The 25,221-nt window shown below is 41.9% G+C and overlaps 1 protein-coding gene across 5 annotated transcripts in view; it reads left to right on the top strand.

The window, feature by feature from the left end:
* TLE1 (TLE family member 1, transcriptional corepressor) overlaps positions 1 to 25,221 on the top strand; it is a 107,034-nt gene that overhangs the window by 47,981 nt on the left and 33,832 nt on the right. For all 5 annotated transcript variants that reach the window (XM_008963852.4, XM_008963855.4, XM_003811447.6 and 2 more), the window contains 5 exons: positions 6,124 to 6,328; positions 7,062 to 7,078; positions 19,866 to 19,982; positions 23,740 to 23,793; positions 24,304 to 24,456. In XM_008963852.4, coding sequence (XP_008962100.2) covers positions 6,124 to 6,328; positions 7,062 to 7,078; positions 19,866 to 19,982; positions 23,740 to 23,793; positions 24,304 to 24,456 — 546 coding nt within the window. The remainder of the gene's footprint in view (positions 1 to 6,123; positions 6,329 to 7,061; positions 7,079 to 19,865; positions 19,983 to 23,739; positions 23,794 to 24,303; positions 24,457 to 25,221) is intronic.

Here is a 25,221-nt window from a genome sequence, read left to right as displayed (position 1 = left end):
AAAATACAAGGATTTTTTTTTTTTTAATTTTTGAAATTGTTAGTGGAATCAGCTTAAGAAAACAGATGTTCATTTTTTTGTGTTGTGACAGGGTACTCAGATGGCGATGAAGGGACAGTGAATGTGATTGAATGTTGAATAGTATTTTTATTTTTTAAACAAGAATTTGGCAAGTCATTTAGCATACAAGAACATGAATTCTAATTAATGGCACAGAATCTCAGCTTAGGTCTAAATTCAAGTTAGTGAACCTTAGCACTGTTGACATTTTGGGCAGGATAATTCTCTGTGGTGAGGGCTGTCCTGTGCATTGTAGGATGTTCACAGCATCCTTGGCCTTCACCCATTAGATGCACCAGTAGCATTCTTTTCCCTTCCCCGCAGTGACCTCCACACATGGCCATATGTCCCTGAAGCAGGGAGGGGAGGGGTGTCAAAATTGGTTCTGCTTGAGAACCAGTGGTCTAGAATCATAGCCTGAGAAACCAGCTATATTGCTAGAAACTGTCATTGCTTATCAAAAATGCTTTTTCTCGGCTGGGCGCGGTGGTTCATGCCTGTAATCCCAGCACTCTGGGAGGCCGAGGTGGGCTGATCATTCGAAGCCAGGAGTTCGAGACTAGCCTGGCCAACATGGCAAAACCCCATCTCTACTAAAAATACAAAAATTAGCTGGGTGTGGTGGTGCTCACCTGTAATCCCAGCTACTATGGAGGCTGAGGCACAAGAATAGCTTGAACCTGGGAGGTGGAGGTTGCAGTGAGCCAAGATTGCACCACTACACTCCAGCCTGGGCGACAGAGCGAGACTGTCTCAAAAAAACAAAACAAAACAAAACAAAACAAAAAACTTTTACTAATCACTTTACAAACTTTTTCACGTGTGTTCTATGTTGTATAAATCTACAAGCATTTTGACTTTTAAGCAAATTTCCTAATTACTATAAACTAATGCCTAGATAGAAGAATAAATTTCCTCATCCTTCCTGTCATGTTGAAAAAAACATCTTGCAGTTTTCCAAATGATAGGGGCAGGTTTTGGTTGGAGAGGACAGATGCAGGCCAGCTATGGTAGCTTACGCTTGTAATGTAGCACTTTGGAAGGCCGAGGCAGGAGGATTGCTTGAAGCCAGGAGTTCTAGACCAGCCTGGGCAACGTGGTGAGACCCCATCTGTGTAAAAAAAATTAGCCAAGCTGTGGCCAGGCACAGTGGCCCACACCTGTAATCCCAGCACTTTGGGAGGCTGAGGCAGGAGGATTGCTTGAAAACAGGAGTTCCAGACCAGCCTGGGCAACATGGTGAGACCCCATCTCTATAAAAAAAAATTTGCCAAGTGTACTGGTGCACACCTGTAGTCCCAGCTAAGTATGTACTTAGGAGCCTGAGGTGAGAGGATTGCTTGAGCCCAGGCATTTGAGCTGCAGTGAGCCATGATTGCACTGCTGCACTCCAGCCTGGGTAACAGAGTGAGACTTTGCTTCAAAAAAAATGCATGTATCGGCTGGTGTGGTGGCGCACGCTTGTAATCTCAGCACTTTGGGAGGCCGGAGTGGGAGGATCACTTGAGGTCAGGAGTTCCAGACCAGCCTGGCCAATGTGGTAAAACCTCATCTCTACTAAAAATACAAAAATTAGCTGGGTGTGGTGGTGTGCACCTGGAATCCCAGGTATTTGGGTGGCTGAGGCAGGAGAATCGCTTGAACCCAGAAGGAGGAGATTGTAGTGAGCCAAGATTGCGCCACTGTACTCCAGCCTGGGCAACAGTGAAGACTCTGTCTCAAAAAAAGAAAAGTGTGCATAAATTCTCCTGATCGGCAGAGCTATTGGGTTTTGGCTATATAGTAGTATCAGTATCACTTTTTACTAAAATATATTCAAGTAGCATCCATACTTTTTCCTTCTGTTGAAGGTGATAAGTACAAGATTGTCTCAGGTAAGCCTTGTTGAGAAAAAATGGGCTTCCAAAGACAGATGGGACAGAGGAGCGCTGTCCTTTTGGAGATAGCTGTTTTACTCTTCTAGATTTGGCCCCTCTACTCATTTAAATAAATATGTTATCTTAGAAATGACACTTTGTGTTTATAATGTTAAGCATCTACTTCTGAGAAAAGCCAGAGCCAACATTGTTAGGCTTGATTCTTCTTGACGTGCTTCTTTGGAAGAGAGCTGGGGGCAAGGGTTAGTGTCCTTTTGCAGATGTAGGACAGGCATTGAGAAGGGGGAACAGGAGATGGTACTCATGCAGTCTAAGCGTAAACTCCCCCGTCACTGCCATTAGGCCTGTTGGTGAGGGTGGATTTGTCTCTGTGTATGTAGTATCAGGTGTTCTCAAGAGCATCTGGTTAGCTGAGCAGTGGGGGAAATGTGAAGTCTCAGTAGAGAATGACTTTGCCCTTTTCCTTTCTTATTCTGGAGAACATGATTGAGCTGCTGGGGTTACAGGAGAAATCTTGTCCTAGGAAACAAAAGGTTTGTAGCCCTCATTCTGGCTCTGAGCCCTGTAGCAAGCCTCTTGGCTTTGAGCCAGTATCATCTGTGAAATGGGTAGGTATCATGATACCTACCCTCCCTGCCTCAGATGTGTTCCAAGCTTGTGCCAGACGATGGACACTTAGATATTATCTAGGAGCATTGCCCTGCAGAAACAAGAAGTCGAATATGAGGTGGAGTGGCCACATTTCCTAGAATCACGACATCTTCAGCAGTTGTGATCCATTTGATTGTTGCTTAGTACTCCTTTCAATTTGATAGGATTTTGCTTAAAAAAAAAAAAAAAGAACCTTTCATTGTAGCCAAGCAATGGATGGAAGAACCCAGTTACCTCTGATAACAGACAGTGAGCTGTTTGTTCAGGGGACCTAGAAGATCAGATTAGGGTAGAGGTGGAAGTTGCCCATGGCCAGTTAGGCTGTTGAATGTTGCTGTTGATAGATATTAGTCAAACTGTTGGGTTTAACCACAAAAGTTTACTTCACAGCTGTGGCAAAGCCCCATTATGTAAGCCATCACCTCTTCACAGTAAGATATCAGAATCTGCTACCCAGTTCATCTTTTTTTTTTTTTTTTGGAGACTGAGTCTCACTCTTGTCATCCAGGCTGGAGTGCAGTGGCACGATCTCAGCCCACCACAGCCTCTGCTTTCCAGGTTCAAGCGATTCTCCCACCTCAGCCTTTCAAGTAGCTGGGATTACAGGCATGCACCACCACGCCCGGCTAATATGTATATTTTTAGTAGAGACAGGGTTTCACTATGTTGGTCAGGCTGGTCTCAAACTCCTGACCTCAAGTGTTCCACCCGCCTCAGCCTCCCAAAGTGCTGGGATTACAGGCATGATCCACCTTCTCCAGTTCATCTTTCTGAAAGCTAGCTTGGATTTATGGGAGGGGAAATATTTTTTTTTCTTTTTTCTTTTTTTTTGAGACGGAGTCTCACTCTGTCGTCCAGGCTGGAGTACAGTGGCGTGATCTCAGCTGACTGCAACCTCTGCCACTCGGGTTCAAATGATTCTCCTGCCTCAGCCTCCCCAGTAGCTGGGATTACAGGCATCCGCCACCACACCTGGCTAATTTTTGTATTTTTAGTAGAGACGGGGTTTCACCGTCTTGGCCAGGCTGGTCTTGAACTCCTGACCTTGTGATCCACTTGCCTTGGGCTCCCAAAGTGTTGGGATTATGGGGGTGAGCCACTGTGCCTGGCTGGAAATCTTTACTTTGTTAGTATCTAAATATTACCGGAGTATGTTTGGTCTGACATAAGAATCCCACCTCTGAAGTCATCTTCTGGTGACTCCATTCTAGATTTTTAGGGGAGTGGGGGAAGCAGGGAGAGGGGTGAGAGGGTGGCATCCTCCACCCTGTAGTTAGATTCCTTCCCCTCTGCTTAGCCTCTCTCATCTTCTTTTAATTAGTGCCGTGCTTAATTACCCGCTGCACTTGCTTGTGTATGCATCATTGCATTCCCCCCCCCTGCCCCCGCCACCCAGAAGCCTGACATAGCTCTTACTCTCCAAGTAATGATAGTAATTGCTGGTAGGGCAGTCCTGTTCCTCATCCTTCTCCAAGCACATTTCTTACGGCAGGTGTCTAGTTCCTAATTAAGTGCTAATGAGCATGCCTAGTGGACCGTGATGCCACTGCAAGCTTCTTCAGTTTTATGTCTCACTATTGCCAAGCTCTTAAAAGGTGACAGAGCAAGAATTAGTGTCTTTGGGATGACAGGAAGGTGATTTTATGCATAAAGAAATTGTTATTATGATCTCAAATGGTGAATGAGTAGTTTATACTTTCCAAGAATGCTATGAATGCTGCCTGTTCTGACCTCATCCCCTTTTCCATTTTGCTTCTAATTAGAACCATGCTCTCTTTGAAAAGAATGAAAGTTTATAAAGATGGTTGGCTGGCTCTTAGACATTTTTATTTATTTATTTTTAAATAGAGATGGAATCTCCCTATGTTGCCCAGGCTGGTCTCAAACTCTTGGGCTGCAGTGATCTTCCTGCCTTGGCCTCCAAAGTGTTGGTATTATAGGATTATAGTGAGCCACTGTGCCTGACCCTAAACATTTTTAGAAAAGTTGGAGTGCTTGAAAATTCATTGTAAAATTTCCACAGACACTGATTTCTGGCCTTAAGATGGTGTTTTCTCTAACTTTTGAGGCTGGGAACTGTGTTTGGGATTCCGTTAAAAATCAGTGGGCTGGGTAGAAATGACTGAAGATCTGGCATGAAGATTTAATATATTCAGTGCACGCAAAGGGACAATAAATAAAATGAGTAATTGAGTCCCAAGGAAGTGAGCACAAATCAGAATCTGGAGAATTTTCTAACATTACACCTTAGAAATTGAGCCTTAATCGTTTTTACTGTCTCATCAAAAATAAGTTTTATATTGGACAGCTGAAATGTGGCCAGATTCATGGTACAGGGGCCATTTCTTGGATACTTTTTCATTTCATACAATGTGCTTTTAAATGTAATGTGTAAGAGCAATGATACTGTGTAATGAGAACAGACTTAGAACTTCTGGAATGGGTTAAGCAATGGGGGCAAAGTGCAGTCATGGAAAAGGCATTTGGGAACGGGGGCTTGGCTCGCTGGCTGGAGTCCCACACATAAGTGCTTTCCTCATCCATGGTCCTACCCATTCTAGGTCTCAGTATTTTCATCAGTCACAATGAAAGAGTGGGTTTGAGTTGTGGAGCTTGGTAGGAAGGAAAGGATAAACAAAGTTTCGTCTCTAATGTTTCTTCCAGCGGCCACAAGCCTGGCTCCCTGAGATCCTCTCCCCTGTCTATGGCAGCATGGTAAACAGCAGCCTTAAGAGTTGCTCCTGTACTGACTGCAGTCCCCTCTTGCCTAGGGATAGAGTTTCAGCAATTTAGTCAATGCCTTTGAGCCTTCATTCCTTCTGGGAAATGGGAATTGCAATACTTCCTCACAGTACTGAGAGGGATTGATGGAATAAGGGGGCACAAGTGCCTGGGTGGTACATGAGACACCCACCCAGATTACTGGGTCTTCTTTTCCAAATTCTGTTCCTTAGTGATGTATTTTGGTTTTGTCTCATCATACTACTGTGGTAAGTCAATGCAAGGGTGTAGAGTGAAATGGAGTTACCTGGTGACAGGTTGAGAGTATGGCTACTATATTGTGGGATGCATCCCCACCCCCATTTTAAACCCTCTGAAAACAGCGTGAGTCTGAAAATCTGTGGCATCTTAGATTCAGTGACATGCTGGATCTCATCCCTGGAGGTGCATAAAGACAGAACTAGCTCATGTTTACTTACTGATGTAGCCAGCCTTGCTTAATAATAAACAGCTCCCCTCTTGGAGTGAGTGATACCAGAAAGTGACAATGTAGATGTGAGGATTATATTTTGGGAAGGTGGGAGAGGTAATTGAGCAGGTGAAAGCTTTTGATGAACTGAAAGCACTAATCGCATTTTTTCCCCTTTCCTCCCTCTCTTTCTTGGCTCCTTTTGTGTGTTTGTTGAACCTCCTGTTCTGTTTCCGCCTTCCCCTCCTGTCATGTCTGTTTTCCCCTGGATGCCGCCTCCATCGCCATCACTGTCACCACTACCTCCTCCTCCTCCTCCTTTTTCTCTCTCACCACCACCAACAGCAGCAGCAGTTGCAAGCTCAGCATCTTTCTCATGGCCACGGACCCCCAGTTCCCCTTACGCCTCACCCTTCGGGACTTCAGCCTCCTGGAATCCCGCCCCTCGGGGGCAGTGCCGGCCTTCTTGCGCTGTCTAGTGCTCTGAGTGGGCAGTCTCACTTGGCAATAAAAGATGACAAGAAGCACCACGATGCAGAGCACCACAGAGGTGAGAGGCCGGGCAAGCCAGATTAGGACTTTGTCCTCATACTCTTACAGTGCTGCAAAGTTGTGTGCATCGCTAAAGAGAGCCCCAACCTTATACAGAGAGCAAACAATGAGATAAGAGGAACTGTCGCAAAGCTTTCCACTGAAACACAGGTCACCCTGGAAGTTTGCAGGGTTTGCTGTGGGCATCTGTAGATTTCTTGATCTCGTTAGATTGCAGGCATCTTGACATCTTGGCAACTGCCTAGTTAATGCCAGTGGCCTGTACCATATTATGGAAAACTGTTAACTGCTTAATTGGGTAATTTTCAAAGAAAGTAATGTTGTTAAATGGGGCGAAATAAGAAGTTAAATTTGAAAGTGAATGTGTTCAAATGAAAGGTTTGATAATTGCATCTGTTACTACTTAGTTTCATAGGCTTTAATTCTAGTATGCATTAAATATTGGGCAAAATTGCACTTGACTAATTTTTTGAAGAAAAGTAATTTATTCTGTCAAGAAATAAAAAAATAGGCTTTGTGTATGGTTAAACTGTAAATCTTATGTTTACAAAATACTGTAATTTTCAGGAAATCACTGTATTAGGAATGTGCAATGACTTATATAAATAAAAGCCATTTTTAAAACTGTTTGGGGCTTGTGTTCTAATTATTCCCCCCTTTTTTTTATTTCTGTTCTTGCCTCTGTGTCTGAACGGGCATGTCTGTGCGTTTCTTGGTAACCTCGGGAGCAGACAGAGAGCCGGGCACAGTAAGTACTCAAACGCCTGCTGCGCACACACACACACACACACACACACACACATACACATATGGTCCCCTTCTGACAACACTTCTCCACACAGGCACAGACAGACATGCACACTCTCCCTGTCTGTCTCAGTGACCTGGCTTTTTTCTTTTACTTTTTTTCCTTTAAAATTTCTTTTTCTTATATGACTGTTCGCTCTGCTCTTGTCTTTTTACAAAACTTGCATCAGACAAGAAGGGCATAATTTGGAGGCAACACTATTTGCTGTGCTTACTTACTTGGAAATACACTTTGATCTGTATATTCCCCTGCCTCACTTTAAAAGTGTTAATGGTTGCATTCTAAGTCTGGTTGGCTGTAGTTTAAAAGAATATTCATTTTTATATCTTAAATCAGTTTTAGAGGCAAGAGATCACAATCCCTTTGTGAAGTTGGTTAGTAATGTACCATTTCTACTTAAACCAGTCATCCTCTGCGAATGCATCTTGGTTGCTAGGTTTCCATATCTTGTTTTCTTTGCATAATTGTCCTTGGAATGTGAACTTGATCTTATATCTATTTTAGACATAAGAACTGAGCATACCAGTAAGCTCTTAAAAAGAAGGAAATTCAGTGGACAGGGCTGTGTGCATAGAGTTCATGTTTTCACCAGCCTAAGTCACACTCATTTTTCATGTGTACATTTGATCCGTACATGCATCTACCAGTTAGCTCTGGAGAGACCTGTACTTAAAGTATGTCTCAAATGTTGTGTAGCAAATAGAGAGAATTCAGCCCCTTTTCAGCTGGGATAACCTACAGGTTTTGCCTCCTTCTTTCTGAACATAGCAGTATTTTGACTGTGTTTAATATGGTAAAAAAAAAAAAAAAAAAAAAAAGGGATACTGAACATTTAAATCTGATAACTTTTTTGGTATAAGTTTTGGGGGGAAGATAAAAGTTCAGGGTTTTTCCCCCCCTCTTCTGTGTAGAATAGTAGCTACGTTTAAAATTGTCTTTGAGACAGATCTTGGTATATTTCATGTATCTGGATGTGCGTGGAGGAGTGGGGAATGGTTGAAGGAAAGGGTAGCTAGTTTTAAAATTCTTGTCCTATAAATTTCTCTGGAAAATGTTGAGAGGGGATTGGGGGGACAAAAAATTATAGCTGGGAAATAAAATATTCTACACACAGAGTACAGATAAGTAAACTGGCTTTAGTTTATGGAGGAAGCCTTATTGTTTTGCCATTCCAGGGTTCCTATAGATAGTCTTTTTTTTTCTGAGATGGAGTCTTCGCTCTGTCACCCAGGCTGGGGTGCAGTAGCACTATCTCGGCTCACTGCAACCTCCGCCTCCTGGGTTCAAGTGATTTTTCTGCCTCAGCTGGGATTACAGGCCTGTGCCACCACACCTGGCTAATTTTGTATTTTTAGTACAGACGGGGTTTCTCCATGTTGGTCAGGCTGGTCTGGAACTCCCGACCTCAGGTGATCCGCCTGCCTCAGCCTCCCAACGTGCTGGGATTGCAGGCCTGAGCCACCATGCCCGGTGAGATAGTCATCTTTTATGTCTGTTCAGTAGAGTGTCAAATTTAAAAACCTAACCCTGGATGAAATCACAGAAGAAATTTGGGGAAAGCCCATGCCCTTTAGGCTGTTATGTGTTTTAAATCTATTGAACTTACTCTAGCTTTGGGACTTCAATTTAACATGTTTTCTTCAGTACTCCTGTTTCACCTTAAATGGCTATGTTCATTGAGTGCATACCATATATGTAAGGCATTATGGGACACGCATCTGCAATTCAAGGTATGTAAGCATGCAACAAAGCCCTCTCCCAGAGAATCGAGGAGGAGTGAGTGACACAATTACTAAAAGAAGCAAGACTGGAGAAAGTTTCAGCAAAAGTTCTATAACTTACTGGTATCAGAATTGTGGAAGTGATACCACGTGGTATGTGCCTCTCTGAAATGCCAGGGGTGTGAATAGGCAGAGGTTTGTATGCTTAAGCTAGTAGAGATGTATTTTATACCTCTGTGTCTTTCTGAATTTCCGAATGTGTCCGATAACCTCCTGTTGGTATTTTTGACAGAAAAATATATGCAAGTACTTAATTCATGGGTTCATTGGAGTGGGTGGAGGGAGGGTTATTGGTTGTCCCCTTCAAGAAGTATGAAGCAGTTCTTGAGTTACAGGCAACTGTGGGTTATTTTTAAGTCTATAAGTTAGGGTTAGCAGTCAACGAACTTTCTAGTTCAAATGTGGATTTATATGTTTTGGACGTGTATGTTTTTTATATCAAATTTTTGACAAGTTCTAATCATTTCAATGAATATTTTCAGAACAAGTATATATGCTGTGTTTCCTGCCTAATTACTGCAGAAAACTGTTGGGCAATGATGATTAAAATGGGAAAACTACACTAATTGTAACCTAAGCATTTAATTCAGTCCATAGAGAGGAATTAAACTGTTCACTGTCCACATAAGTGGGATTTTGCTACAGTTATATAAAATTAAGTAGCTCTTCAAACTTTGTATAAAAATGAGTATGAAAAGCAGTGGATAATGAGATGATATGTACTATTAGTGCCTAAAATATTACAGTACTTATCTATTTAATAAAGTGGTTTGAATTAGAAAGTCTAATTTTACTTGGCAGATTAAGTCAGCCAATTGCTGTTTGCTGCTGTTTTTTAATCCAGTGAAAGGTTAAGGGTGGTTGCTACGGGCCAGTGATTTTCAAAGCCTTATGGCCTCATGATCTTGATACCCTTGAAATCTAATTATTGAGGACCCTGAAGAACTTTTTGTTTATCTGGGTTATATTTTGATATTTACTAGGTTAATATTTTGATTTTTGATACTTACTGGGTAAGAAAGAAAAAAAATTAAATCACTTAAACAGATGAAGAGCTACTTAATTTAAATTGTGTTAATACAAATAACATTATTAATGAAAAATAACTTTTCCAAAGCAAAAAATATGATAGTGGGAAGAGTGGCATTGTTATGTATGTCTACAAATGTCTTGAATGCCTTGTAGTTTATTGAGTTTTAAAGAGGATAGCTGGATTCTCATCTTCTGCATTCGCTCTTTTGTGGTATTTAGTTGACGTTTAGGAAGAGAATCTGCCCTCATAGATTTGCGAGGGTCTCCGGGACCCTTAAGGGATCCTTGGACCAAAGTCTGAGAACCTTGGCCATAAATAAGACGAACTCCTTACTGTTTTTTTTTTCTTCTTGTTTGTCTTTCTATATTGAACATATTATTTATACCAAGTGCAGAAATCAGAGACTGATGGGATCCGCAGGGAATGTGGGTGTGTATGGATTTTTATCTGTGAGCCTAAAACTGGTTGGTAGGTAGTTTGTTTATTTTTAGTGGCAGAAATTAATTTGCTAGTTAGAGATTTTATGGTAGGAAAACAAATGAGCCTTAAATAAGCAATCTGTTTTAATGTGAAGCCTAGGAAATAGAAGTGCAATCAGTACACTGCATAACAACACTTCCATCAACAGTGGATTGCATATATGATGGTGGTCCCCTAAGTGTATAACACCGTATTTTTACTGTACCTTTTCTATGTTTAGGTGTGTTTAGATACACAAATACTTACATTGTGTTGTAGCTGCCTGTAATGTTCAGGACAGTAACATGTACAGGTTTGTAGCCTAGGAGCAGTAGCCTAGGTGTGTAGTAGGCTATACCACCCAGGTTTGTGTAAACACACTATTCGATATTTGCACAATGATGAAATTGCCTGACATGGCTTTCTTACAAAGTATCCCTGTTGTTTAGTGACACATGGCTGTTCTAAGAGTGAAAGTTTTTATGGAAACTGCCTTAAAGTTTCTTATTTCTGAAAGGGATGAACAATAAAGTTAGCAACTTTATAGAGGTTTGGCTTTGGTTTAAAAAATTATTTTGGCTGTTTTAAAATTTTGATATCTGTTTTTTGTTATATAAGTGCAGCTCTTGAGCAGAGAAATATGAAATGACCTAAGAAAGGCCATTATTTCTTAATAGCATTCAGTAGTAATAAAAAAAAACTTTAGATATTTTAATTAATATAAGGATAAATTACATTAAATTTTGGCTGAAGGGAATGCTATTTTTATCTGCTTGAAAGAGATAATTGACAAAAAGTTGTATGGTTTAAAAAAATTTATAATAGGGCATGCTTTTAAATACTTCGGGTCATTTGACAAATATTTGTTGAGCCCTGACTATGTGCCCGAGTACTGTTTGAGGTGCTGCGTATACTTGCTATCATTTTGCAGTGATCCATTTTATGTCACAGTTAAACATTTGTTGAATGTAAGGCACTGAAATACCTAGCTAGTGTGATCACTGTTTGGAAAAGGGAGGAGACTCTGGGGGAGACTCCAGAGCAGACGGTGTATAGACCTACGCAGTGGCATTCATGGATGGACTGGGTGGGTCCGTGCTCATTTGCAGAATTCTGGGGAGAGATTATAACTCATCAAATTCTCGGAAAGGGGTTCCTAACTCAGAACAGTCTAAGCACCACTCATCTGTCTTTCAGGTCATATGGCACAGCACCATGGTTTTATCAAGGAGGCTGGGTGCATCCGGTCACACAGTTACTTAGTTAACAGATTGAGAGTTAGTAATCTGAGGGACCATGTTGTCACTCTGTAATTGACTTCTAAAATCACCAGGAGTTTGTATTTAGAACTTGCCTAGAGATAATGATGACAAACATCACCTTGTTTTATATAAAGTGGTTTCTTTCTTTTGTTACTCTTCTCTAGCTGTTCTTGACTAGTTAATTTTGTCAGAGGCAGGACCAAATCCTAGTTAGGACCACCCATCCATCACTTTTTCTCAAAATGACAACATTATAGAAGGCAAGGAGGAGTTAAGATGTGAGGCTTGCTTTGGAAAAGAATACTGTTGGTCTTTTTCTGGAAAAAAAAGAAAAATCACATTCATTCCCGGAGGCCTATGGGAACCATGGCGGCATCAGGGGTGGTAGAATGAACATGAGTTTTGTACAAAAGCAGACTTTAGTGGAATTCTGGCTACACAGGCAAGGCTTTTTCATCCTTTTGTGCCTTCCTAGTCCTGTCTATAAATGGTGATAGTAGTGGTTGCCTCACAGGGAGGGGGTTAGGAGGCCTCAGGTGGGAGGGTAGCAGACAGCATAGAAGGTGCTTAGGGAATGCCCTCCTCCCACCGCCGTTTGCAGAGTAGCAAGACGGCAGTGAATGCATCATTCATTACACTCAATGCAGTTACTTCTGGGTTTCTCTCCTATTTGTTTTTTAAATTAAAACAATTTTCTTTTAATTTTTGTACAGTCAGAGTCTCAGTATGTTGCCTAGGCTGGTGTCGAATTCCTGGCTTCAAGTGATTCTCCCACCTTGGTCTCCCAAAGTGCTGAGATTACAGGCGTGAGCCACCGCACCCAGCCTTGGTTTTCTCATCCTTTCTAAAATACACATTACACAGGCGGTTATGGAAAGAAGGGTCCACGTGCCAAGGTGGCAGTTACCATTGGTTCTCAGCATGTCAGCACCGTGGAACTGATCTCAGCTGCTTATTAACGTGATCACTTTCCTGATAATCAAATTTCTCAAAAGTAGACACAGCCTAGGAGGTACTGTTTTTGCCTAAATATTTATGAATTAATCATGACCTGACATGTTAAGAGATTGCCTGGAAATAAAGGCTAAAACTGAGATGAGTCACCTAAAATTTCAATTTTTGGGCACAATGGAAAACACTTAGGTTTTCTTAAGCAGTCTCCTGGGCAGGTTTCCCTTCTGGCCAAGTTTAAAACTCTGCTTAAAAAAATGGTTCTTCTTTGAGAAAGTTGGCATCACTGCTGTGAATAGGGTGAACCCTTCAAAGGAAAGCCCCAGTGGTTTCTAGATTGTCAGGAGCCTGTACCAGGTAGAGGTGTCTGTTTACTGTGGATGCAATAAGTCAGGTGGATATCGGGGCCTTGGTGGGACTGGATTAACATTCAGGTTTTATCTCACTGTGATTACAGTGAAAATAGGGCATCTTTACTCTAAAAAAAAAAAAAAACAAAAAGTGAGAGAACAATTTTTCCCTCCAAAACCTCTTTTTGACTTGAGTTTGTGCTCTGTAATTAGAAAACCTACAATTGTGAGCAGGTTTTTTTCTTTTGTCCCTATAATCTTTTTATCATTTCCTCACTGGGACATAGGTGGACAACAAACTCTGTGTCCTCATCTTTGAGATAAGGAGGTATAAATGTAAGTGCTGTCAGATACACAGATGACTTAGTCAAGTCCTGACCTAATGGCTTTTTAGTTTCAGGGCCACTTCTTGCATTAGCAAGTATTTCAACAGGGGCTGGAGAGCAAAGAGGCACAGAAACAGCTGAGCAGCTCTTAGAAACCATGCTTTCAAAAAAGCTTTGACATAGAGATTTTGTTTTTGCTGTGATTAGGTCCTGAGTTGGGGAATGGCAGTGTCATGAGGTTATTTAAAAATTAATTTTAAATAATTGTATTTATTGTCTGCTCCAGTTTGTTTTGCTTTGCCTGGAGGAGGGTAGAAGGGCCAGCTACAAATGAGAGGGTGGTGACGAAGGCATCGTGGTTTTAGCACCCTGTCCAGCCTCAACATTAACCGGCCCTGTGTGTCACCTGCACGGCTATCTTTCCATGAGTCCTCCTAACTGAGTCACCCACCTGGATTCTACAGTGATGAGCTGCAAAATCGAGTTGCAGGAATGCACTGGTTCTTTCCCATAGTTTGCATTTAAACTGTGTGAAACATCAACGTGTGCCCTTCAGACTGGCTGCACAGGCAGGGTTCTGAGATATGATATGGTTGCCAGTGGACAGATTTTCAGCTTTGTCCATGTTGTTAACAAGTGGGGATCTCATTAGTTTTATGGGTTAAAAATACATTAGTCGAAGTGTTAGGCAGAGTACGTAAATGACCAATTGGACCGTAGCAAAAAGTACAGCGCAGGGTGATGGCTTAATTGACACCAGGTGTAGATGGAGAAGGCACACAGATGTAATGGGGTGCGTCGTTACCTAATTGTTTTAATGTTCACCGAGAAGTTAATTGTCAGTGTGGAGTGTGCTAGTAAATTAGGTTCCTACTGCCTTAGTGTAACTGAGGATAAATGAGGTGTCACGAGTTTCCAATCTGTACCTCTGACACAAACACTTTTCCTGCGGGGAGGAGAAAGTTCCCAAGGGGAATCAGCATGGCAGTTAAAGAAATCCATTTGAATAATGTGTTTTATTTTTGCATTAGGGAAACCTGTCTTGCTTTTGCTGTATGCATGAAAGGGTTTTCCTTTCCATTTTGCTGCTGGTGGTTTCAGGGTTCGAACTTGTTGGCAGAGAAGTTGCTTGGAGGTCTTAGGATTCATGAAGGCCTCTGTAACTAGTGTTTGATAGCATTGACAGGGCAGCATTTTATTAAAGTTGCTTTTTTTTTTTTTAGTAGTTTCTGAGGTTACTTTCCAGAACATGTTAGTAGATGTGAACAACCATTACTGTTAAATTGCTAAAGAAAAGTCAAATTCTTGGAACAAGACTATAAAGACTGGTTGTTATCCTTATTGAAGTGGCTGGGTCTTTGCTACCTTGGTCTTGAACAGGTGTTTGGAGCATGAAATAGACACATCACTTGTGTTGAATGGTCAGGATAAAGTAATACAGAGTCCCAATCTTAACATTTTCTTTTGACGCCACTGGGTGCTCTCTGAGGTTCAGTCAACCCACCTACTTACATTGTAAGTTCTTACATGAAGGTATGGTTTCATAATTGTGTTGGAATGTTTAGTTTTGTTTTATTTTAAAAGAATATATTGGCCTCTTGCATCCAGGAAATTCAAACACTTCGCCAATTATCTGGTTACCTTCAGGCCATTGAGCTACCACAGGGAAAGATCCTGCTGTGTGTTTAATAAAATTTCCCAGAGTTAGGAAATTGTGCTCAGAATTTGTCTCAGAATGCACACAGGCTGTAATATCAGAAGATCTGCCATTCCTCTTTTCTTCTGACCAGCTCTTTTGCTGTCATAGCCATTCTGTTCTGTCATCCTATTAGTGCAAGTTAGATGTAACCCTTAGGAAGCATATATTAATAAATAGCAATTTGCTTGTTGCCAGTGAAGATGCCCTCTTGAGATCTGGTGTTCTCACAGAATTCCAGATTTTTGTGAGAGAGAGAGTCCAGTCCCTTCTTATGGAGTATATGGTTTCTGTGTTCTTGCACCTCATCTAATCATCTCAAGTACTTTCTATATAAAAGTTATGCCAGTTCTGCCCATTTTTGGACCCTCTTTATGTTTCTGATACTGAGCATTCTAGGAGGATCTTTTCTTTTAGACTTCTCAGATATGCTTCTCCCTTTATGTACAGGGTACTTGACCCTGTACCCACAAGTGTATGCCATACGTAGGTGTAGAAAATTATTTGGTTTTAGAATTTCAGTTTGTTTTGAACAATGTGTTTTCAGCTGATTTGCCCAGGTTTGTAATGTCCTCCGTGGGCTGTATTACTCCTATTTTGAGTTTCTGTAGAAGATGTAAATAAGGTGATTTTGTTTATTTGTTTATTTTTTTAATTTTAAATGAAAACTTACATACAGTCTAGAAACCTCAGTCCTTGGGACACTTGTAATAGAAGTCTGCCCAACATTTAAAGTCTTTAAAAAAATCCTGGCAGATATTTACATTTTACCAGCTGCAAGGTGAAATAAAACATTGGGTTTCTTGGCTGGAATTAGAGTACATCAGTCAGGATAGTAACACTGGTTCTCATGTTGATCAAAAAGCTGATTCTCGATTAAATATTTATTTGGCAAATAAATATTTGAAAAATGAATTCTGCTTGATGAATCCTGTTTGGTAGATTAAAATCTTTCAAAATATAGACTCTAGGAAGAGGTGTCTGCAGTGGCAAATAGGTCTGTAGGATGATTACCTCTGGTGATTGGCATGCCATGAAGCCTGTGTGTACCTGGGCTGCTTTGTCACTCTGCTGAGGCCTTTTTCAGTGTTAATTTTGGGTTCTGAGTGGAAAGGCAGGAATTTGGGACTGTTCCTAGTTCATTTTAAAGTAGACTTTAAAATGTTCATTTAAAAATTACACGTTTCTGTTTTTGGTATGGAAGACATCTAACCTGATTAAAGCAAGGCATTCTGTTGGTTAGGAGGTGGGTCAGAGAAACCATGCGTCAGGTATTATGTCACATTAGAATGTTAAGTGCAGTAGTTGAAAGAGCCAGGGTGGATTTCAAGTAAGTTTTTGGGTACAAGTGTTCCATGTATGTAAACTTGAGTTTAAAAATCACTCTTCTGAGAGGGGAGGCACTTTGGCGGTAATGGGAATCAGCAGGTGGTGGACAGAGCCGCTTGGCCTCAGGCAAATCACCTCTGTCTCTGGACATCCTAGTCCTCCAGATTAAAGGAGCAGGAGGAGGAAGAGGAACGAAATGTCTCAGTGGTTGCTTTGGCCTCTTCTCAGGTTTGATTCCAGTTATTTTCTGTGTTTAGAAAGCATGACCATTTTTATTTTTTTGATTTTTATTTTTCATTTTATTATTTTTTTGAGGCAGAGTCTCACTCTGTCACCCAGGCTGGAGTGCAGTGGCACGATCTCTGCTCATTGCAACCTCTGCCTCCCAGGTTCAAGCGATTCTTGTGCTGCAGCCTCCTGAGTAGCTGGGATTACAGGTGTCTGCCACCACCCGGCTAATTTTTTTTTTTTTTTTTTTTTTAGTACAGATGGGGTTTCACCATGTTGGCCAGGCTGGTCTCGAACTCCTTTTCGCAGGCGATCTGCCTGCCTCGGCCTCCCTAAGTGCTGGGATTACAGGCATGAGCCACTGTGCCCGGCCTCATGACCATTTTCAAATAGCTTAATGCAAAGCAACCTCTGTTTCATTCTTTTGCAAATGGTGTCTTCATAAATGTTGCCTCGATTTGTTAGACTTGGACCCAGACAACATAGCATTCGAAATTTTGGAGGATCGAAATGACAATTTAGTCAATACCCAGGTTTAGTCTCTGAATTCTCAAAATATGTATAAAGTAGCTCTTAATGGCCATCAAAATGACTGTATTCTACCCTGGAGCCATAAGCAACACACAGTAGGGAGTGCACGAGGAGAAATCACAACATGAGGGAAAAACACCTCAAGAAATGCAGTACCCACAAAGTCACTTTTGGGTTTCTGGGAACAAATGAGGGAATCATGAAGGTAAGGGTCCCCCAGGCAGTAGTTTAAAAACCAGAATGTTTGCTGTTGCTGCCAGCGAAGCTCATTAGGCTGGAACTGTTTGCTTATATCAAGAACAACAATGAAAGCAGCGTCAGGGCTGGAAGAAGTCATGGGCAATTATACACAGAAAACTGGGTTCATGGGAGCAAGAGTAAAAGGAAGCGGTCTGTTTTTGGTGGGGTAGACTTTAGGTGGAAAGCCTGCCGGGCGTCCGGCAGCTGCGTGGGCCAGGGATCCCTGGGTCTGAGTGTGGTGTTTCTGGGCCTTTCCAGCCCACACTCTGCTGCCTTGTTTTGAGTCAGTTTTACAGCATCAAAGGTATGATGAGGCATCTTGTTTTGTAACTTGTTGAAGTCTGCTGTTGAATGGGGCCCATTTTCAGATAAGCAGGGGTGCTAATTACTAGCCCTGTCTACCACATTTAGAGGAACTTTCAGAGCTTTTCAAAACCTATTCAGATTATAAGCTTCATTTAAGCCGCTCAAGCGGAAATTACAGTAGTAACTTTGAACACATAGACGCAGAGGCCTCAAAGCTTGACAGTCTTAAAGGTCCAGCCACGGAAAGGTTATTGTTTCTAACAGAAATTGTATTGTTTCTAACAGAAGTGTAGTTTACTTTTACGTTCACAGTACCACTTGACATCATTAAACGACAACAACAAAAAAAAACAAGACATTAAGAAGCTGTCTTGGAATGGCCCTGTGGCTTGGATGCGCAGTGCTGATGACAGCAGCAGGGCTTGGAAGGCTGTGGAGAGAGACTTGAACTTAAAACTGGTCAGCACACACAGCCTCTGTGCCCCATTTTGCTGGGTACTTGGGCGGATTTAAAGTTGAATAAGATACAGCCCTGCCCTGGATGCTGCTCAGAGTCTGGAGGAGGAGACCTCGGGGCTGAAGTAAACTAGGAGGGGTGTATTTAAACACGTTTCCCATGTGTGAACAAGCAGCTGCTGCCCCGGCCCAGCTTTTCAGAGGGCGTGTTAGCACTTTGCAAGAGTTAGGTCTCCTGCAGCCTTGTCAGCTGGGGGTCTGGGTTGGAGGGGTTAGCTTTTAGCGGACATGTATCTAGGTAATTAGTTCAGGGATCCAGCCGGCTCACCTTTCAGCCCCAAACACTGTGGTAAAGACATTACTTTGAGCTTCTCTATATTGAATTGCGTTGGTCCCTCCCAGCTGCTTTTATCTAAGCCTCCTGGCATTTGTGTAGCTTGAACAGTCATGAATAAAAGAGCCCAGCTCCTTTAGAGTCAGTCCCTGAGGCGGGCCAAGAGGCTTGGGATTGCCTTCTGGTCCCCAGTTTTGATTTCCTCCTGCATATGGTTGAGCTGGGGACAACCCTCCCATGGTGGGGTCCATGGTTTTCAGGGGAGCTTTGAGGGCTGGCCACCTGGCTGATTACCTCTGGCTGGTTAGGAATGAAACTCAGGGCTTTTAAAAAGATACCATAAAATATTTGCTCCTGTTGTATACTGTTGCATTAGATGTGGTCTAACTTAAAGGTATCCCCCAACCCCTTCTATTTTAAATTGTGGCAGAGAAAGGTAACATAATTGTCTGTTGGCCCTGGACACTGTCCTCTTAGTGCTCAAACATCTTTCAGAGATTGGGGTTATCTGGGCTTTGTGAAAGGAGGTTTTTGCACAGCTCATTCAACATTGTTCAGGGCAGTAACACATCACTGAACAAATTGCCCCCTTGCATATGCTAATCCCACACTTAAAAGAACTCATTGTAACATGTTCTGATGCTTTAGCCTGAGGGGAGATGGGAATTGAAGAGATGTCAGATCATGTCATGTGACCCCAAAATATCTAAAATGCCTGTTTTCTTTGGGTCAACAGTTCTACTCGGCATATGCGAATGAAAGTATCCTGTGTCATTTGTGGAAAAGATTAGTCCTTGTTCCTGCTTTTGTGTGTGGGAGCTGGCCTTGCTATTGAAGATTCACTGGCTGAAATTCCCCCCTTAGATCTTAAATTTCAGTGCTATTGGCGAGGAACACCAAGTCTTATTTTCAACAATAAATTAAAAGAATTCAAAAGAGTTCCTTCATTGTTGCTGTGGAAAATGTGATTTGCCTTTTAGGAAACCATGCTGTTAATCCCACCGCTTCCTTTGTGCCTTTTTAGAGTGGTACACATTGACTCTTACAGTTAAAGAATATGTCTAATAGAGTAATCTCAAGATTTGCTCATAGGCCATTCGTATTCCTGACCAGGAAGTCGCAGTGGGAAAGAATAAAAACACATCCACATACAACACAGCAAGCTCCTATTTCTCAAACAGTAAATAGAACAGAAGCACATTTCCAAGGAGGCCTGAAGAATCCACCTAGCTTTGGATGGTTTGATTGCAAAGTCAGGGTCTCCCTTTTAAGTGTGTAAACCTGTAGATATGTTTGCCATCAAAGTCTTTAGATGAGATGAATTAAATGGAATGAAACGCTGTGTAGGTATCACCTTTCAAAAATAGTTCTCACATTGAGGTTGGGTTTTCATGTGTACAAAGAGGCTTGGGAAGAAATCTTTGATTAATTTTTTTGTCTTACAGAGTAATTCCCTCCTGGTCCCAGACAGTCTAAGAGGCACAGATAAACGCAGAAATGGACCTGAATTTTCCAATGACATCAAGAAAAGGAAGGTGGATGATAAGGACTCCAGCCACTATGTAAGTAATTAAAGGACTTGAAATAATATTTGTTTGCTTACTGCTCACCTGAGTATCCAAGTGTACTCTAAGATCTTAGTGATAATTCCATGTCCTTAAAAATAATACTGTAAAGAGGAGAGGTTCTTACATTGTAGGATAGTATTTCCCTTTGGGGCTGTAAATTATGCTTCTGCCAGGCTCAGTGTTAAGCTTTAGACTTCCTGCCTTTGTTACTCAAAAGGGAATATGAAAATGCAGGGCTGGCTTTGTGGGCTGTGTGGTTGCTCAGGGCCCTGCTCTTGTTAGGAGTCCCCCAGGCCCCCCGCCTCCCTTGGTGTAATGCTCTGATCTCACCATCTTTGCGTTCTCAATTTTTGAATAAGGTCTCTGCATTTTTCATTTTGTCCTGGACTCTGTGAATTTAGTAGCCACTCCTGCTAAAATAGAGTAAAAATTATAGTGTCACAAAAGCTTTGTGGATGCTGTTCTGATAATATAGGCTCATGGTACTTCTCAAGGCAGAGCTCAATGTCTTCCATAGTGAGCATTCTAGTGATCTAAGTTCATGGTCAAAATGGAAGAAACCCCAAAGGCATCTTGTTTAAATTCTGTAGATGAGATCACTCTACTGGTTGATGGAGTGAGGGCTCTTGTCACAGATCCAGCTAAAACCCCATTCAAAAGGAAACCAAACCAAGCCAGATGGCCATTGGCTCTGTTCTCAGGGTTATAAACATTGCAGCCGATGTATGACTTGGAGTTGCCTGTGTGTCCCTGAGTGTCTGTTTCAGGATGGATGCATTCTCAGGAACAGTATGAAAGTAAAGTTGCTGAAATGGGGCTATGTCCCTGATGCCCTTGGAGGAAGAGGTATCTACTGTGCAGGCTATGTGGAGGTCTAAACACTAGACAGAGGATAGTGTCTCCTGCTGGCTGGCCCAAGCCTATAGCTGATGATAGGTAACATCTTTTTGAGTACCACCTGGAGTTAGTGCCAGGTACCTTGTGATTTTTACATGGATTATTTCATTTAACTCTTATAACATCCCAGTGATTTGCTGGAGCCAGCTGTAGTATCTCTGCTCTTCGACACAATGCTAAGATGCGCAAACCCACCTCCAGTATTGGATTATTTTACCAGAGATCCTCAAATTGGTTCACACTTTGCACTATGCTTTAATAACATACTAAGAAACAAAGCTGTTGGTTCTCCCCACCCTAGCCCAACACTTTTTAGCACATATCATTCTCCCCTTGCCTGTTGCCCAGAGCTGATGTCCCATGCATGTACTTTCATTGTGTACTTTCAGTGTTAATAAGCAAGTTGGAAGGTTTATGACATGCAGAGATTTGCTGATGTAGAATTCTGAATTGCCCTTCATGAGGCTGTTGTGTATAGTAAGTTATTTAGTAATGAGTGCTCTAGAATCCATAAAGCTTGCCGTGGTAGTTTTGTAACCTGCATGTACTAGGTTTGTCTGGTTGGATAGATGGTTAGGGACCATGTGTGGAGAGTATGTTGGAGAATCTGGAACAGAGGCCTCAGACCTTAGATCACTGATGACAGACATGTACTGTCCTGTGAAGGTTTATATTTGCAGAAGTGTCCAGTACAAAGCTAAGATTTAAATTACAGTAAACTCACTTCAGAGTTCCATTGTAACAAAGGAATAGTTTGCTACTTTTTGCTAGTTCCTTATGTGTACTAAATTAGCCATTTTCATAATTTTCTTTTTAGAAGAGAAACTCTTTTAGTTTATATTTTTTCACCACCACCACCCTTAATACCTGGAAACATTTGTGCTTTGCTGTGGGCTTTACCAAGAGAAAACAGATTTTCGTTAGTATTAGTTTTGTTCTTTATTGCATGAAAATATTTATTTCAGTAGACTGTTATTTAGGATTACCCAGGCTTCCTCACTGGTTGTAATTTGAAGTTGTTACTAGTGAATTGCATGGTGTCCCTGTAACCATGGCTAAAATATATCTTGTAACACGCTATTGAAGAAAATAAATTGGGTCTCTCACGTGTAGTGCTCTGGGTATGATTAGGAAACAAATCATTTAAGACCTGAATTTAGAGTTGAGGGTAAACTTTCTAGACTAGATTTGTGGGCCTACTTTAGAAGGCCAATGTGGATAATATTTGCACTTGTTTGTACTAATATTTTTCAGATATTATTTCTATATTCTTCACTGACAACAGTATCAGTAAAAGAATTGTTTAGATCATAAATTCAGGACCTTTTCCTTTCCAAGAATTCAATCCCATTGAGATGTCCTGCTTTTTCCATATGCCTACATTGTATAATGTATTACTCTGCCCTAAAGGACATGAGACGTTTTGGCTAAGAAGGTAGACTTTTTCAGCCTGCCTCAAACTTGATGTAGGGATGATCACATCATTGAATTTTTTTTTTGTTGTTGTTGTTGTTTTGAGATGGAGTCTTGCTTTTGTCACTCAGGCTGGAGTGCAATGGCACAATCTCGGCTCACTGCAACCTCCGCCTCCCAGATTCAAGCGATTCTCCTGCCTCAGCCTCCCGAGTAGCTGGGATTAACAGATGCACACCACTAAACCCAGCTAATTTTTGTATTTTTAGTGGAGACGGGGTTTCACCATGTTGTCCAGGCTGGTCTCGAGCTCCTGACCTCGTGATCCACCTGCCTTGGCCTCCCAAAGTGCTGGGATTATAGGCTTGAGCCACCGCGCCCAGCCCACATCATTAAATTGAACAGGCTTTATTTTATTTATTTTTTTGTGACAGAGTCTTGCTATGTCGGCTAGGCCAGAGTGCAGTGGCACGATCTCAGCTCACTGCAACCTGCACCTGCTGGGTTCAAACGATCCTTGTGCCTCAGCTGCCTGAATAGCTGTGACTGCAGGCATGCGCCACCACACCCGGCTAATTTTTGTATTTTTAGTAGAGACAGGGTTTCACCATGTTGGCCAGGCTGGTCTTGAACTCCTGGCCTCAAGCGATCCACCAGCCCGCCTCGGCCTCCCAAAGTGCTGGGATTACAGGCGTGAGCCACCGTGCCCGGCTGAACAGCTTTTCCGAATCTTTTCCAAACCCAGTGCTACCTTGGAGTTTCCTCTGATTAGTAAATATGATAGCTTTATGAAGGGACAATGAGAGCCCTATTGCAGAATGCCATTGCCCTTCAAATATTGCCATCTATTATCTTTCCAAAAATACTTCAAGCTGATTGCTAAAAAGGTTTATTTTTAATTTACTTTTTTGTTACTTAAGAGAAAAAGATTGGGTTTTGTTCGCTTATTCGATCCACCAGCTAGCTTTGCGGGATTCTTTTTTTTTTTTTTTTTTTTTTTTTTTTTTGCATTAACTAGTAATCCCATGGGAAAATGGTTTCCCTTGAAATCATATGGAAAAACTCTGATATAAGGGTGTGCAGATCTCAAATTAGAGATTTCAGCCCTCGAGAAATTCAGCTGTTGCAACCATTTACTGAGCTCTTACAATCTGCCAAGTATTTGCAACTTGCCATCACCTGTAAACAAGTTGTGATTGGATAGTTGGTTTGCTACTGCTACAGAATTCCTGCCTGAAGCTTTGCCTAGCCCCAGGTCAGATGAGAAGAGGGGGAAGATGATAATAATTACTAGGGCTGGCAAACTCATAGAGAGCCTGCAGGCCTGTCCCAGGTAGTTTTTTTAGTCTGTCTGCCACCAGGAACTATAGAAAGAAATCTAACTGTGCCTCAAACCTATCCTTAGCTTTTAGTAAATGGCGTTACTGTTTCTTTTTTCCAGGACAGTGATGGTGACAAAAGCGATGACAACTTAGTTGTGGATGTGTCTAATGAGGTAACCATTCTTTTCATCAAAGTTTGTCTTCAGAATGATTTGAATAATGTTAGGAAAAAAAACTAACAGTGAATGAAGGAAGTAGAGCCCCCTCGGTGGCGGGACCTCTTGCAACTTCTTACATTAAGAAGTTAATGGTTGCTCATGTATGGAGTAATAATGGTCTAACTGACATAAAGTTTTATTTCCTTTAAAAAAAGATATTTCTCTAGACTTTTTGAATGCCTAAGTTGGATGTTTGGCTCCCCTTTCCTTCCAGTGCCCTTTAGGCAAAGTTCTTAAGCCTGAGGCACAAAGAGGGATATGACTGCGGGGTTTTTTTTATGGCATGTTTGCAGGGATGTTTGCCGACACCATATTGCTCATTTATAACATGGTGTTGGTCACCTTGTACAACCCCAACCCGAAGGACTTTCAGCTCTGTCCTTAAATTTAGAGAATGAGTGTGGAAAGGGAAAAGTCTGTCTGTTACAAGCTAAATCATGAAAACTTCTGATTATGCTTGTTGAGGACCCTTCTTCTCCGCGAGCAAGCCCTGCCCACTCGCCTCGGGAAAATGGAATCGACAAAAATCGCCTGCTAAAGAAGGATGCTTCTAGCAGTCCAGCTTCCACGGCCTCCTCAGCAAGTTCCACTTCTTTGAAATCCAAAGAAATGAGCTTGGTAGGTAAAGAAAACTGACACTTGCCTGTTTGGCAGTGTATTTTTCATTGTGGACTGGAGGACTCTGAAGTATTGGAAATGTGGGGGTTTTGCTGCTTGAGGGTTGTATTTTTAAGAGTTTAATAGTGAAACTCATCCTTCTGTTCTTTGTCACCATTCAGGGTTTACTTTTTCCCCTCTCAGTCGTCTCTTTTCGGCCATGATTAGAGGGTGTACACGCATCTATGTTCATTGCCTTCTTCTTCTTCTTCTTCTCCTTTTTTTTTTGAGACGGAGTCTCACTCCATCATCCAGGCTAGAGTGCAGTGGTGCAATCTCAGCTCACTGCAGCCTCTGCCTCCTGGGTTCAAGCGATTCTCCTGCCTCTGCCCCCTGAGTAGCTGGGATTACAGGCGCGCGCCACCATGCCCAGCTAATTTTTTTTTTTTTTTCGTATTTTTAGTAGAGATGGGGTTTTGCCATGTTTGTCAGGCTGGTCTTGAACTCCTGACCTCTTTGATCCACCCGCCTCAGCCTCCCAAAGTGTTGGGATTACAAGCCCAGCCTCATTGCCGTCTTACTTGGGGGATGTGTTTTTGCCACACAGCTCTCTGAAACTTCCCAGTTGACAAATGGTTCAAACTTCTGAGATTCTTTTTTTTTTTTTCTGAGACGGAGTCTCACTCTGTTGCCCAGGCTGGAGTGCAGTGGCGTGATCTCGGCACACTGCAACCTCCACCTCCCAGGTTCAAACAATTCTCCTGCCTCAGCCTCTCCAGTAGCTGG

The sequence above is a fragment of the Pan paniscus genome, chromosome 11, assembly GCF_029289425.2.
Source record: "Pan paniscus chromosome 11, NHGRI_mPanPan1-v2.0_pri, whole genome shotgun sequence".
Classification (NCBI taxonomy): Eukaryota; Metazoa; Chordata; class Mammalia; order Primates; family Hominidae; genus Pan; species Pan paniscus.
This window is presented reverse-complemented; position numbering and strand designations above follow the sequence as displayed.